Here is a 14,472-nt window from a genome sequence, read left to right on the forward strand (position 1 = left end):
CCAAATGATTTTCATTGTCTAAAATACATATTCATTTTCTCCCCGCCCCCACACACTACACTTGGCACTAAAGACAGAATACTAAAAGCAACAGACTACAAAATCTTTAAGTTTCAGTTTTATGTGTTTGTTTAAAAAAATATTTCCAGATTATTCAGGTAGTGATAGAGCTGTAACATGACCCCAAATTTCCTAAGTCCCTGTTTATCACTCGTCTTATCTATACCTCAGGTCTTTAAGATAATTTTCAAAGTTAAAATTGTTCTCATTTCCAATTTAAGAATAGTATTGGTATTCACTACATGGAAAACATGCACACACACAAACACTAACAAGAACAGGAGCCCAATTACTTTTCAAATATAGGGCACTTGCAAGTCTCCCCCAAAAGACAATCACTATAAACATTTGGTACCAAATTTAATTCTAATATTCTGGAAAAAGATTCCATTAATGGCATAAATCAAGCTGTAGTTCCAAGAATCTTGGTGGACACCAGTGAAATAGATGGGAAATTCTGAACGAGATGGGAATACCACACCACCTAACCTGCCTCCTGAGAAATCTGCATGCAGGTCAAGAAACAACACATAGAACTGGACATGGAACAACAGACTGGTTCCAAATAGGAAAAGGAGGACGTCAAGGCTGTATACTGTCACCCTGCTTATTTAACTTATATGCAGAGTACATCATGAGAAACGCTGGGCTGGAGGAAGCACAAGCTGGAATCAAGATTGCCAGCAGAAATATCAATAACCTCAGATATGCAGATGATACCACCCTTATGGCAGAAAGTGAAGAAGAACTAAAGAGCCTCTTGATGAAAGTGAAAGAGGAGAATGAAAAAAATGGCTTAAAACTCAACATTCAGAAAACTAAGATCATGGCATCTGGTCCCATCCCTTCATGGCAAATAGATGGGGAAACAGTGAAAACAGTGGCTGACTTTATTTTTCTGGGCTCCAAAATCACTGCGGATGGTGATTGCAGACATGAAATTAAAAGACACTTGATCCTTGGAAGAAAAGTTATGACCAACCTGGGCAGCATATTAAAAAGAAGAGACATTACTTTGCCAACAAAGGTCCATCTAATCAAAGCTATGGTTTTTCCAGTAGTCTTGTATGGATGTGAGAGCTGGACTATAAATAAAGCTGAGTGCCAAAGAATTGATGCTTTTGAACTGTGGTGTTGAAGACTCTTCAGGGTCCCTTGGACTGCAAGGAGATCCAACCAGTCCATCCTAAAGGAGATCAGTCCTGGGTTTTCATTAGAAGGACTGATTTTGAAGCTGAAACTCCAATACATTGGCCACCTGATGCGAAAAACTGACTCATTTGAAAAGACCCTGATGTTGGGGAAGATTGCAGGTGTGAGGAGAAGGGGATGACAGAGGATGAGATGGTTGGATGGCATCACCGACTCCATGGATGTGAGTTTGAGTTAACTCCAGGAGTTGGTGATGGACAGGGAAGCCAGGCATCCTGCAGTCCATGGGCTGGTAAAGACTTGGACACAACTGAGCAACTGAACTGAACTGAACTGAGTGAAGTATATATGAGAAGTGGGAGGTCTTATCTCCAACAAAAATGTCAGGGTCCTTTCCCAAAACTATCCTAAATGATACTGCTGTGAAACAATTTCTCTCTCTTTTGACAGTACTTTTATTCACCAGTTCCTCATGTATTTTGTACGTATGGTGACTTCCCAAGGCCCTGACCTCATCACACTTAGAATAATCTGTATAAATCATTAAAACTTAATCTTGATCTATAAATAACAAACTTATGTAGGGCTACAGTCCATGGAATAGCAAAGAGTCAGACACGACTGAGCAACTAAGCACGTAGTTATCAAAGGGGAACGGTTTATGTATGTAAAGTTGAACCACTTCGCTACATACCTGCAATTAACACAGCACTGTAAGTCAACTATATTTCAATCAAAATTAAAAAGAAACAAACAAAAACTTAGTCTTGTTTTTCTTTGGCTGAGAAGTAAAACCCTTCCCATAATTTTAGGTCTTAACATTGGCTCGCATACATCAGGAGACAAGGCAATATACTCCTGGACCAGAGGAAACAGAAAACCAGATTAGAGGATACACAGTATTAAGCAGAGAATGCTATTTATACAAGTTGATTGATGAGAAGGAAATTTATTCATAGAACATGACAACCAGAAGGGAAAAAATTCAAACCACAATGCAAGTTGACAGGCTCTATTCCAAAGTTGTCTATTGAATCATAAGAAGATAGTCATAGACTTTTAGAGCCAGAAAGGAATTTATGAGTCCATCTAGTTCAACGGCTAGATTTGGCATATTAGGAAACTGAAGCCCCAAATGGTTTACAGTATTTGTTCAAAGTCACACAGCTATATTTATAGGCAATGCCAGCCAGGGGATCCAAGTTTCTGAACTCTCTGACGAGTATTATTGTAACTGCAGTTCATGAGAGGATACGTACTGCTGAGCAACAACGACCATTTAAGCACAAATATTTACATCTTCTGTGTTCCTGGGTCACAGATATAATTTTACCACCATGAGTATACCACCAATATGCTAATGCTAATACCATCAAAAAGAAGGAAGATCTACATTTACTGAATAGCTGACGTGTATTTGGATTTATTCTAGTCAATTTCACACATATCATCTATACCCACAGAAAAAGGGAAGAAAGAGATTATTTTCATCATATAAAGTTTCTTTTACATATAAAGAAACTGGGGTTTAGAGAAGTAAATAAATCATTTAAGACCAAAAATAAATTGGATGGAAAAGATGGAACTTGAAACCAGATTTATCTTATTTAAGGGTTTATTACATTTGATTATCTGAGAAAAAAGGTCATGAGTCTCCTGCTCTATTATCTGTCTCTAGAATATTTTGACATATTTTTGGCACACAGCAAGTGCTTAGTAAAAGAAAAGAATTCTCGTTGGATGATCCACAGACCACAACTGGAGAAAATGCTAAACATTATAAGGTTGGTTTGGTGTTTATTTAAGCTTTTTTGCCTTTTTTTTTTCGTAGCATTAGTGAGACATAATTGACATATAAAATTGTATATGTTTAAGGTACACAAGGTTATTTTATACTTGTACATATTTCAAAAGGATTGCCATATATAGTTACCATCCACACAGCTTTTGTGTGTGTGATTTTATTTGCTGTTCAATTTGCTTTGTTAACCCAGCCTTTAAAGAATTGCTGGTACCTCGTGGAAATATCAGACATTAAAAATGGCCTTCCCTCTTCTGCTTTTCATGTTAAGTCATCAAAATTTGAAATATTTCCTAATTAAGATCATTTCTTACTGGTCTCCACATTTCAGAATAAACATGCAACCAAAAAACTTCACACTCTAGTGCAATACTATTATTTCTAATTTAAAAAGATAAATGTTTTCAGGGACTTACTGGTGGTCCAGTGGCTAAGACTGTGCTCCCAGTGCAGGGGGGGTCTGGGGTCAAACCTTGGTTGGCAAACTAGATCCCACATGCCACAACTAAGGGTCTGCATGCTATAATTTAAAGACCTGCATGCTACATTGAAGACTGAAGACCCCCATGCCACAACTAAGACTTGTGCAGCCAGCAAATAAACAAATATTTAAAAAGACAAGCATTTCCAATCTTCACTTAAAAATAAAGTATTAGACTCTGAGAGGAAACAGTTCTACTGTTTCCTTCTTCAACTTACTGTGTACACTCAGGAAAGTCATTTAGACTCTCTGATCTATGACAAAATGTGGTATGTTAACCTAAGTCTCATTAGAAAAGACCCTGATGGGAAAGACTGAGGGCAGAAGGAGAAGGGGACGACAGAGGATGAGATGGTTGGATGGCATCACCGACTCCATGGACATGAGTTTGAGCAAGTTCCGGGAGTTGGTGATGGACAGGGAAGCCTGGTGTGCTGCGGTCCATGGGGTTGCAAAGAGTCGGACACGACTGAGTGAGAGAACTGAACTGAACCTAAGCCTAACTTTCTCAAAGGAACCAATGGAAACCAATTTGGATTATTCAAGATCCATTTTCTGCCATCCAAAAATATGTTACGTTTTAAAACATGGCATCCTCATACTCATTATTACTTGCCCTTTCCATGAATTATTTGTTGTTATTCATTCTCTAAGTCATATTGGGCTCTTTGTGACCCCATGGACTGCAACAGGGCAGGCTCCTCTGTCCTTGACTGTCTCCCGGAGTTTGCTCAAATTCACGTCCGTTGAGCCATAAATTATACAATTCATATATTCTTTGATTTTCTTAAACTGCCTTCCACCATGTATCCCCACTGTCACTCTCTTATTTTGCCCCTCATTATCTCCATATTTAGACTATTTTCAGTATTTTCTCATCCTCTGTTGCCATCTTCTCCTGCCCTCAATCTTTCCCAGCATCAGGGTCTTTTCGAATGAGTCAGTTCTTCACATCAGGTGGCCAAAGTTTTGGAGCTTCAGCTGAACATCAGTCCTTCCAATGAATATTCAGGGTTGATTTCCTTTAGGATTAACTGGTTTGATCTCCTTGCAGTTCAAGGGACTCTCAGTCTTCTCCAACACCACAGTTCAAAGCACACACACCACAGTTCTTTGGCGCTTAGCCCTTCTTTATGGTTCAACTCTCACATCTGTACATGACTAGTGGAAAAACTATAGCTTGGACTATGTGGACGTTTGTCGGCAAAGTGATGTCTTTGCTTTTTAATATGCTGTCAGGTTGGACATAGTTTTTCTTCCAAGGGGCAAACATCTTTTAATTTCATGTCTGCAGTCACCATTTGCAGTGATTTTGGAGTCCAAGAAATAAAATCTGTCACTGCTTCTACTTTTTCCTCCTTCTATTTGCCATGAAGCGATAGGACTGCATGCCATGATCTCAGTTTTTGGAACGTTGGTAGGCAGGTAGCAAATGCTTTAACCCCCAAACTGAAGCCATATTTTGAAAATCTAGGAAATGGTGAACTGCCCATTTGCTAATGCTTCTCTGGTGTCAGGGAAGGATGATCTCCACCATATTTTACATTAGTATGACTCTTCCCATTGAAGTCTATCATCTTACTCTGTCCTGTGATTTGTAATTCATCACATCTGCCTCCTCTAGTATCTTATTGAGTGCTCTTTGTTTTTCTTGTCTTTGATTTATTCATTATCGTGGTCTTTTTATTTGCAAATATGCTCATGCTTCTTTACCTCTATATTCCTCTCCTGCTTACAATAGGAAGAACAAAATCCCAACAAGAACAAATAAATAAACCAATAAACTGCAAGGCCGTCTTTTGGACTATAGGATATCATGTGAAACAATCCTTCATGATTTAAGGCCAGCATACCTTGCCATTTCCCCTTCCACAGCCTGTTTCATTAAGAACCTAATAGCAGAGGAGTCCCAAACACTGCCTTCTCTGAAGACCATGCTTACTCATCTCTGCCTGAGATTCCTCTTTTTCATGTGCTGAATGACGTATCATTCACGTGTACAATGATTTACTCATCCTTTTCTTGCTCTGTGTTATAAAATGCATTTATACTTAAATAGGTGTTCACATTTGGGTAGATTCCTAGAACTGGAAATGGTAAATAAAGCAATCTACTATTTTTAAGGCTTGGAGGACACTGTCAACCTTAGTTTTGGAAAAGTTGTATCAGTTTTCATTTTTAAAAGCATTTAATACGAGTGCCAATATCAACATAACTTTATGCTGAATATTACGGATTTTAAATATCTTTGTTGGATTGATAGACAAGAAACTGTATTTAATACTGCATTTTTAGAAAATGAGATAAGCATTTTAAAACTTAAAATAGCTTGTCAATTCATTGTTACTTCCATTAAAATTTTTTTTTTCCTTCTGGATTAAATCTTTTCAACCTAGCAGTCACATGATTATAAGGAAAAAAGTTAGAGTCTTATCTCACATCACATGTGCTTATTAATCACTTAGTCATGTCTGACTCTTTGCGATCCCATGGACTATAGCCCACCAGGCTCCTCTGTCCATGGGAACTCTCCAGGCAAGAATACTGGAGTGGGTTGCAATGCCCTCCTCCAGGGGATCTTCCCAACCCAGGGATCAAAGCCAGGTTTCCTGCATTGCAGATGGATTCTTTACCAACTGAGCCACCAGTGAAGCCCAACTCACATCACAATCCACAAAAATTCCATATTTAGTTCTAAGTTAATTTTAAAAACCATAACTAATTAGAAATAAATAGAAATTCTGATTTCTACCTAGAATATGAATTTTATGGTTAAATCAATAGAAATAACAGTGGTAGTTTCTTGAAAAGTATAAAATTTCATAGATCAAAAATATGAATAACATACTGAATAATCAATGTTGCTATTTCTAAAATATAATGTGGTTATCTTAATCAATAAGAATTAAAAAAAAATCTTTCTAATGCCTGTACCAGATTCACTACCAAAAATTAGTTGTTTGCAGTTAAAACACTTGAGTTAATGATGAACATCCTCAGTGAGAGTGGAAGAAAAAAAAAAACAAGGCCATTTTTGTGAACACACGGAAAAGCAAGCATAATTTTTTCTCCCAGAAAAGATTCTATTTTGCTATAAAAGAGTTAGCATTTATAGAAGGTCAAAGAGAATGATTTAAAGTTTCCCATAAATTATCTACCAGTGGAGAATGAAACACTGATTGAGTTATAAAAATACACTGGGATCAGTCAATGTAAGTCAGTTCTTCCATCTTTTCATTTTGTGAAACATCTCATCCCTTCTCTTAGGAAGCTAGATCATCATAAAGTAAAACATTTTTATCTTATACTTGGGTTTCCTGAAGAAATATATACTTCACTACAATTATTTCTAATTATATACACTCAGATTTTATAGACACTCTTGAGTAGTGTTCTTGTGTCTTCATATTATCTAATATGTTATTCAGTATCAACTATAGACATGTTTGATAAAGTTGACAAATTTGGGGAAGGTCTGACTTCTTGTTTATGTAAAACAGAGAGAATTTGCATTTCCAGCCAATGGTCATGGCTATTAGAAAATGCAGTAACAAATTTAACTTTCAACTATGACATTTAACTCAAGCAAGGTATGCTTTAATATCATTCATCATTAGTTTAGATTTACAGTTTATACATTTCTTTATTATATTTCCCATATGATACTTGGAAAATCACTTTGAAATTATACATCTATTATTATCATCATCACTGGACACTGGAAATGATAATGCTTAAAAATTAAGATATTTGTGCACTATTACATTTTATGGCTTTATTTTTTCCATTTTATTTTTTATTAAATTATAGTTGATATATAATATTATATTAGTTTCAGGTGTACAACATAATGAATCTAGTAATTGTCAAAAGCCCAGCTTTTCTGATTCCCAACATCTAGTACATTTCATTATATTACTCATATTTCTATATTTTCTTTTTAATTGTAAAGGTTTGCTGCTGCTGCTGCTAAGTCACTTCAGTCGTGTCCGACTCTGTGCGACCCCATAGACGGCAGCCCACCAGGCTTCCCTGTCCCTGGGATTCTCCAGGCAAGAACACTGGAGTGGGTTGCCATTTCCTTCTCCAATGCATGAAAGTGAAAAGTGAAAAGTGAAAGTGAAGTCGCTCAGTCATGTCCGACTCTTTGCGACCCCATGGACTACAGCCCACCAGGCTCCTCTGTCCATGGGATTTTCTAGGCAAAAGTACTGGAGTGGGGAGCCATTGCCTTCTGCTGTAAAGGTTTAAATGACCATAAATAACCTTATACATGACTCTTCTTAAATATTAATTTTGAAATTCAGTAGTGTATAAATTTAATACAATAAAACTTGAATACAAACCAAAAATTTCTCAAATCCTACATTAATTCTTTCATTCAATAAACAGCACATGTCTCAATGTATCAAATTTGGTGCTAGATTATTGAAGATACAGGCTACATAAAGCAGACATACTGGGTAGTCCCAGCTTCTCTAGAGCATGCTGTTTAGCCATATTGGGAATTCTAATACATGGCAAACCTTAACGCACAAAAGAAGCACCAAGGCACCGTGATCAAATGCACATTCTGACTTAGCAGGTCTTTTGCAAGTTTTGACATTCTGTATTTCCAACAAGCTTCCAACTGATGTCAATGCTGCTAGTTCAGAATCTCAATCTAAATGACAAAGATTTATTTATATAAATATGTATACATTTAAAGGGATATTTTAAGTGATCTATCCTTGCTGTTCCTGTGTTTTTAGGGAAAAAACACTAATGAAAAGGAAATTAGAAAGGATTTAATCAAACATGGCAAGAGATGAGAATAATGATTAACAAAGGAAAAATGAGCAAAGTTGTCTATCCGAGAGGAAGACAGGGACAAGACAGAATGGATAAATGAAAGGTGGAAAGAGAGCAATCAATAAACAAAATTAACTGAAATCTCAAGCAGCCAGAACAACACAAAGTGTTTTGCAGCTCTTGGTTAACCATGTCTGAATCACTTAAGTCTTACTCATTGCTTCTAGCATCTCTGTTTAAGCACAGCATGGAGACAGAGGAGCGGCAGCTGATGGTCAAAATGTGTCAGCTGTGAACTATAACTGTTATTAACTCCTCCCTCAGTGCCCTCCGGGCTTCCTTCGTGGCTCAGCCGGTAAAGAATCTGCCTGCAATGCGGGAGACCTGGGTTTGATCCCTGGGTTGGCAAGATCCCCTGGAAGGCTACCCACTCCAGTATCCTAGCCTGGAGAATTCCATGGACTGTATAGTCCGTGGGGTTGCAAAGAGTCAGACACGACTGAGCAACTTTCACTTGACTTCACTTCAGTGTCCCCCATATGGCATCAAAGACAGTATACTGCAAGGCTCAGTTTACTTTCGATGAGGCTGGACGCTGTCCTTCTTCTATGAAAAACCAGCACTGGCAGATGCTTGACATTTCCTACCATCCACACAAGCCCAGAAAATGGAAAGAATGCACAGTCGCTTCCACACCACGATGGGGGCGGGGGGAGGGTGTGGAGAGAAGAACCAGGGAAGATGGTCTTTCAGCACCTTTCAGCGTTAGTTTTAGGAAATACCTTACTTTTCTGGTTCTCATTAGAAAAACCACTCTTGTTGGTGGTATGGGGAGAGAGATGGGAGGAAGGTTCGGGAGGGACAGAGTGGATATGGGTCTACCTATGGCTGATTCTTGCTGATGAATGACAGAAAACCACACAATTCTGTAAAGCAATTATCCTTCAGTTAAAAGAATAAAGTGGCAGGGAAAAAAAAAAGAAGAAAACCACTCTTGTTAATTCTATGACATTCTTGAGTATAAACAATACAAATATTATAATGTACTTTTTTTTGTAAATACACATTGGACTAAAGCATCCAAAAAATGAGAAAGCATCCCAAAACTGCAGGACAATTGAAAAGCACTTTAAATATCATTTTGCAAAATCCAACTTTGACCACTAAAGAGATATATTCTTTAGTCTAAGATGTGAACTGTTGAAATAACTTTATACCTATACCTAACACAAAGCAAAGGGAAAAAAAAAAAGACCCAAGAAAGTATTTAAAGATACTTTTAAACAGATTGCATGAAGGGAGCTTTCTAACTCTGTTTTCTTTTACTTATACTGATACATAAATGATGCATAAATGTCTTCCAAACTCTAAATTCTTGAAATTTTACAGCATACCTTTAGATGAGTATATAGGGTAAATTTAACACTGACATTGTCCAGAGACAATTGTACCATTCTAGGTTCTATGAGCAGGTAAATTGTAACACTCCAGGAATAGAGAAATAGTTCACATAATAATATCAGTTTCTAAATTAGAAAACTAAAGTATAGAAAGGTATACAACTTCATCCACTATCACAGACAATGAATTCTGCTTGAAATCCTGGACTCTATGTTGGGCAATAGTCTTCCTTTGCAGCATTGATTTTCTCTCTCTCTCTCTTTCCAATATTTAGCATGTCAGGCCATCCAGATATACAATACAGAATTTAACATCAATAGGACAATGTTTCTAATGCTTACGAGGTGAGAGAAGGTTTATATCTGACACACTGGTGCCAGATTAAATTGAATTTTTGCTTATCTGGAGCTATATGACAAGATCTTTAACAGCACAAGAACTTTATCATCCTTAATGAACTTTCTCTATCAGACAGGATTTCAAGTCCAGAAAAGAGAGATATTTTCAATTTGAGTGAGTGACTGACCACCTGTACTCTGTCCTGGCCTCCTCTTTGCAGCATGGTACTCACCGATTGAAGAATTACAGATTAGGGGTCTTAAGTGTAGCACGTGTGGACATAATGCTAATATTTGAATTATGACTTCAGGCATTTTTATTAAGAAATAAAAATATTTCTTTTATGCCCATTTTTCTGTTTTTTAGGTACATGTGAAACCTAGATTTTACAAATCAGTTCAATATTTAGTAATTAGAGAATCAGAGTAAGGTTTTGATTTTTCTGACCCTCATTTTTTCCCCTTTAAGCATCCTGATATTGATCGAACTCCCATTTTGTGTAATATCCCTGCAAACCCAGCATTTAATTTAATTGATTAACTTCTAATACAAAGAGCCCCTGAGGGAGTATCTCTCTAAGAGAAGAAATGCATGACGATGTGTGTGTGTGTCAATTCTTGTGTATAGCTATCACTACGTGTGCAGACACATAACATGAGCAGTTTTAAGCAGCTTATTTAAAAATATTGTGGGACATTAAAAATAACATTCTCCCAAAATACCGATACATTTCACAGGACAATTATTCCATGCACCTTGCTCTCCTTTTCAATAGGACAACTGTTTGGAGCAAGAGATTGCTGTTTGCACGTGATAGTGCATTCTGTACATCATTAAACAAAGAAGACAGCATTGCATTCCTCTAAAGCACCTTCAGAAAAAATACAGATAAAGTTTGAAATCTAATGTTGAATGAATATTTTATCTAAAAAGCATGCTTTGCTTCATGTCAGAGGTCAAATTGAACATAATACCTGGGTGCATCTGATCCTTGAGGGGTCACTGAACCAACAGTGTCCTCGGCAAGAGATCAGACATAAGTTCTCTCTCCCATAACAAACTTATTATCTAACAAGAAGAAAAGAGAAACAAACAACCTGGGAGCAATAGGTGATACAGGCAAACAACCAGTTAAAACTATGTACCTAAGTAAATGCACGTGCACACCACAGAGCTCTGAGAAGACGGGAAGTTTGGAAGATTTTTAAAACTTGTTACTAGAATTTGTGACTTTAACCAGTTTGACCTGGATGGGAAACTATTAATGTTTCAAGGAATGGGTTTTGATTGAGTTTTAAAGCAAAAATCCTTTCTGCTGGTGTAGAGTAGAACTGGAGAAGGCAATGGCACCCCACTCCAGTACTCTTGCCTGGAAAATTCCATGGACGGAGGAGCCTGGTAGGCTGCAGTCCATGGGGTCGCACAGAGTCGGACACGACTGAAGCGACTTAGCAGCAGCAGCAGAGTAGAACAGACACTAACAAAAGGTCACATACAGCCAGGGAAGGAAAGATGCACACGGATGATACGCCACACGCCGGGGGAAGAGTCGAGTTCTAGGAAGGGTGGAGGTCTGGTATAACGAAGTGTCACTGAAGTCTCTTGTGTCCAAGAGACTCAAAGGAATGGGTTTCCAGACTAGATACTATGACCAAAAAAACAGGTTTCACTGCAGGGATTACCTGTTTCTAATGTTAAATGTATTCTTGCTGAAATTTTTCTTGGAAAATCAGAAACCCATCCGTAGGCTAGGCTTTCCTAGTACATATTTTAATGTAGAACATTCCAGCTTCTAGTTTCAGAAACTAGTAAAAATAGGAGTAAAAGGGAAAAAAAAAAAGTAATTATGGCAATAATCTTATGCCTTCATTGAAATGCTTATCCTCAGGGTTTTATACTTCTTGGTAAGACCATAGGGACACTAAGGATTGACCACTATTGTGATATTGTTAATAAGCTTTTCAAATAATCATAGCTGAGAAAAGTATAAAGAACTTCTGAAGTACAGTGCCTAAAAACACTCTACATTTGCAAATGCTCAAACGTCAGCGTGTGTTAAGTCGCTCAGTCACGTCCAACTCTGTGACTCTATGGACTGTAGCCCACCAGGCTTCTCTGTCCATGGGACTCTCCGGGGAAGAAGAATGGCTTGGGTTGCCACTTTTTCCCCTAGGGGATCTTTCTGACCCAGGGATTGAACCACGTCTCTTATGTCTCCTGCATTGGCCGGCGGGTTCTTACCATCAGTGCCGCCTGGGGAGCCCTGAAACATTAGTGAGTGACCTGCAACAAACACGTAAGTTCAAGAGATCTAATTCAACCTAGTGACTATAGGCACAGTACTGCATTACCCACTTCAAAGCTGCGAAAACACAAGATCTTAATTATTCTCACCACAAAAAAGAAGAGATAATTATGTGCTCTGGTTGAGGTGTTAGCTGACATTACAATCTTAATTTCAGAGTTAGAGGTGAGGTTGAACCCAGTGCATTATGTAGATCTCAATGCTGAGGTTTAAAGAGATGTAGGAATAAGGAGTCAGTCTTTTTTAATAAGGATACAGGATACATTCGAATCCTGTATCCCTCCAGTATTAATGATCTTTACAAATTATCTACTTTCTGAAATTTCTTCTATACTCTAAAATCTTTTCCTCCTCATCTTATCTGAGCTCTGATTTTAATCTCTTCAGAAATTCTAGAAGCCTTACTTTTTCTTCCCAACCATACTTCATACAGACTTCAATGTCTTAAGCTCATTGTTTCCATTTCCACCATCATTCCCTCATCAAACAATTTGTTTCCTCTTGGGACACAATTTTGTTTGTATACCTACATTTTCACAGGGTTTTCCTCTCAGTTCAATGATATTTGGCAAAACTAATACAATTATGTAAAGTTTAAAAATAAAATAAAATTAAAAAAAATAATAATAAATAAAGGGTCAACTGATGTCAAATCAATCACTAACCCTGCATGTGACTAAGCAAAGTAAGATAGTTATACAAAATGTTTGTAGCAATATTCATTGTTATGAATTATATTCCCTGAGTGTTCTCTTATGATTTTTCATGGCTATTATTGCTTTATAAAAAAACTGTGGCCTATTTATGATTAATATTTATTATATTTATTTTTAATACCATAGTTCAAAAAAAATTTTTTTCAAGATACTACCACAAGCAGGATTCCCGCATAGCTTCAAGACTTCAAGCTATTTGTCAACATGGCAAATCAGCATATTTTCCTATTTATCTTTATATTGTAGTATTTCATATTTCAATATACATGTTTCATTTATTTAGCAAGTATTTCTGAAGAAATAAAAAAACAACAAATCTATTTAAAAATAATAACAGAATTAAAAAATGATAATATCTATGTCATCATTACAATCCTAAGTCTACGGTTGTCTTTCTTTCAGTTAATCAAAAGCTAACCAAACACATGATTCATCAAATATCTGTTGAACATCAATGAAAAACAAATAGCTATGTTTAATTCCATGAGAAAACTGAAAAATCAAAATATACTAACATTCACAAATACCACATATAAAGAATGATGAAATCAATTTGGCCCAAGGTATCAAATATAAATTTGCTACAGTATATTCCTAGAATATGCTAAATAATCATTGTTAAAACAGTAAAATTAAGTTACATCTGTTATATCATTGCAGAGTAATGTTCATAATTTTGTGAATAAGTAAAATAATTTATTGAATATAAATGGCTTATAAATGCAATTAAGTGAATTAATTCATTCACTAATAGAAAAGAATAATTATAAATATATTATAAATTATACACAGAAGAACTATTCAGTAATAGTAATAAACAATTAAATAAATTAAATTATAATAAGTAATTACATCTATTAGCAAATAGTTTTTCTATGTATTATATGTAATAAAATTATCATTTGGCAAAAAAAATAAAAAAACAAGCTGGTGTGAATTATTGCTACAAGATCACCTTTTCTTTCAATGATATAATAATTTTAATTTGACATTTCACGGTGAGTAAATTTGGATACTACACAGATAAAGATATTGTCGATGAATGCTAGGTTTAGCTTTCAGTAATTCTTTATTAATATTAGATTTACATATTCTGCCAGCGTTCTAGTCCTAAGTAAAAGGTCTTTGAAGAAGTTACACATTTTAGCAACAGAAGAAAACTCACCTTATTACAAAATTGTGACTGTCGATCTCTTTTCCACACTCACTATCTAGCAGAATGCCAGAGTTTCCAACAACGGCACAGGTCTTAAATCGGCGGTTTTTCATTGGTGAAACTTCAGGTAGGAGGCTGTGCAGATCCTGAGAAATGTTTAGTGTCCGACGTCTGTCCAGCACATAGTGTATGACGTCACCAGGCTTAAAACTGCTCTTGACCACGGAGACATCTCGCTCGGCATCTAGGAAACGAAGAATGTTCTTCCTG

At 36.5% G+C, this 14,472-nt stretch overlaps 1 protein-coding gene across 1 annotated transcript in view; it reads right to left on the reverse strand.

Annotated features, from left to right (window-relative positions):
- Window positions 1–14,472, reverse strand: part of ST8SIA4 (ST8 alpha-N-acetyl-neuraminide alpha-2,8-sialyltransferase 4) — a 105,929-nt gene that overhangs the window by 73,522 nt on the left and 17,935 nt on the right. Inside the window, exon 3 of the mRNA XM_055565535.1 lies at window positions 14,212–14,469. Coding sequence (XP_055421510.1) covers window positions 14,212–14,469 — 258 coding nt within the window. The remainder of the gene's footprint in view (window positions 1–14,211; window positions 14,470–14,472) is intronic.

Source organism: Bubalus kerabau, chromosome 1 (assembly GCF_029407905.1).
Source record: "Bubalus kerabau isolate K-KA32 ecotype Philippines breed swamp buffalo chromosome 1, PCC_UOA_SB_1v2, whole genome shotgun sequence".
NCBI lineage: Eukaryota > Metazoa > Chordata > Mammalia > Artiodactyla > Bovidae > Bubalus > Bubalus kerabau.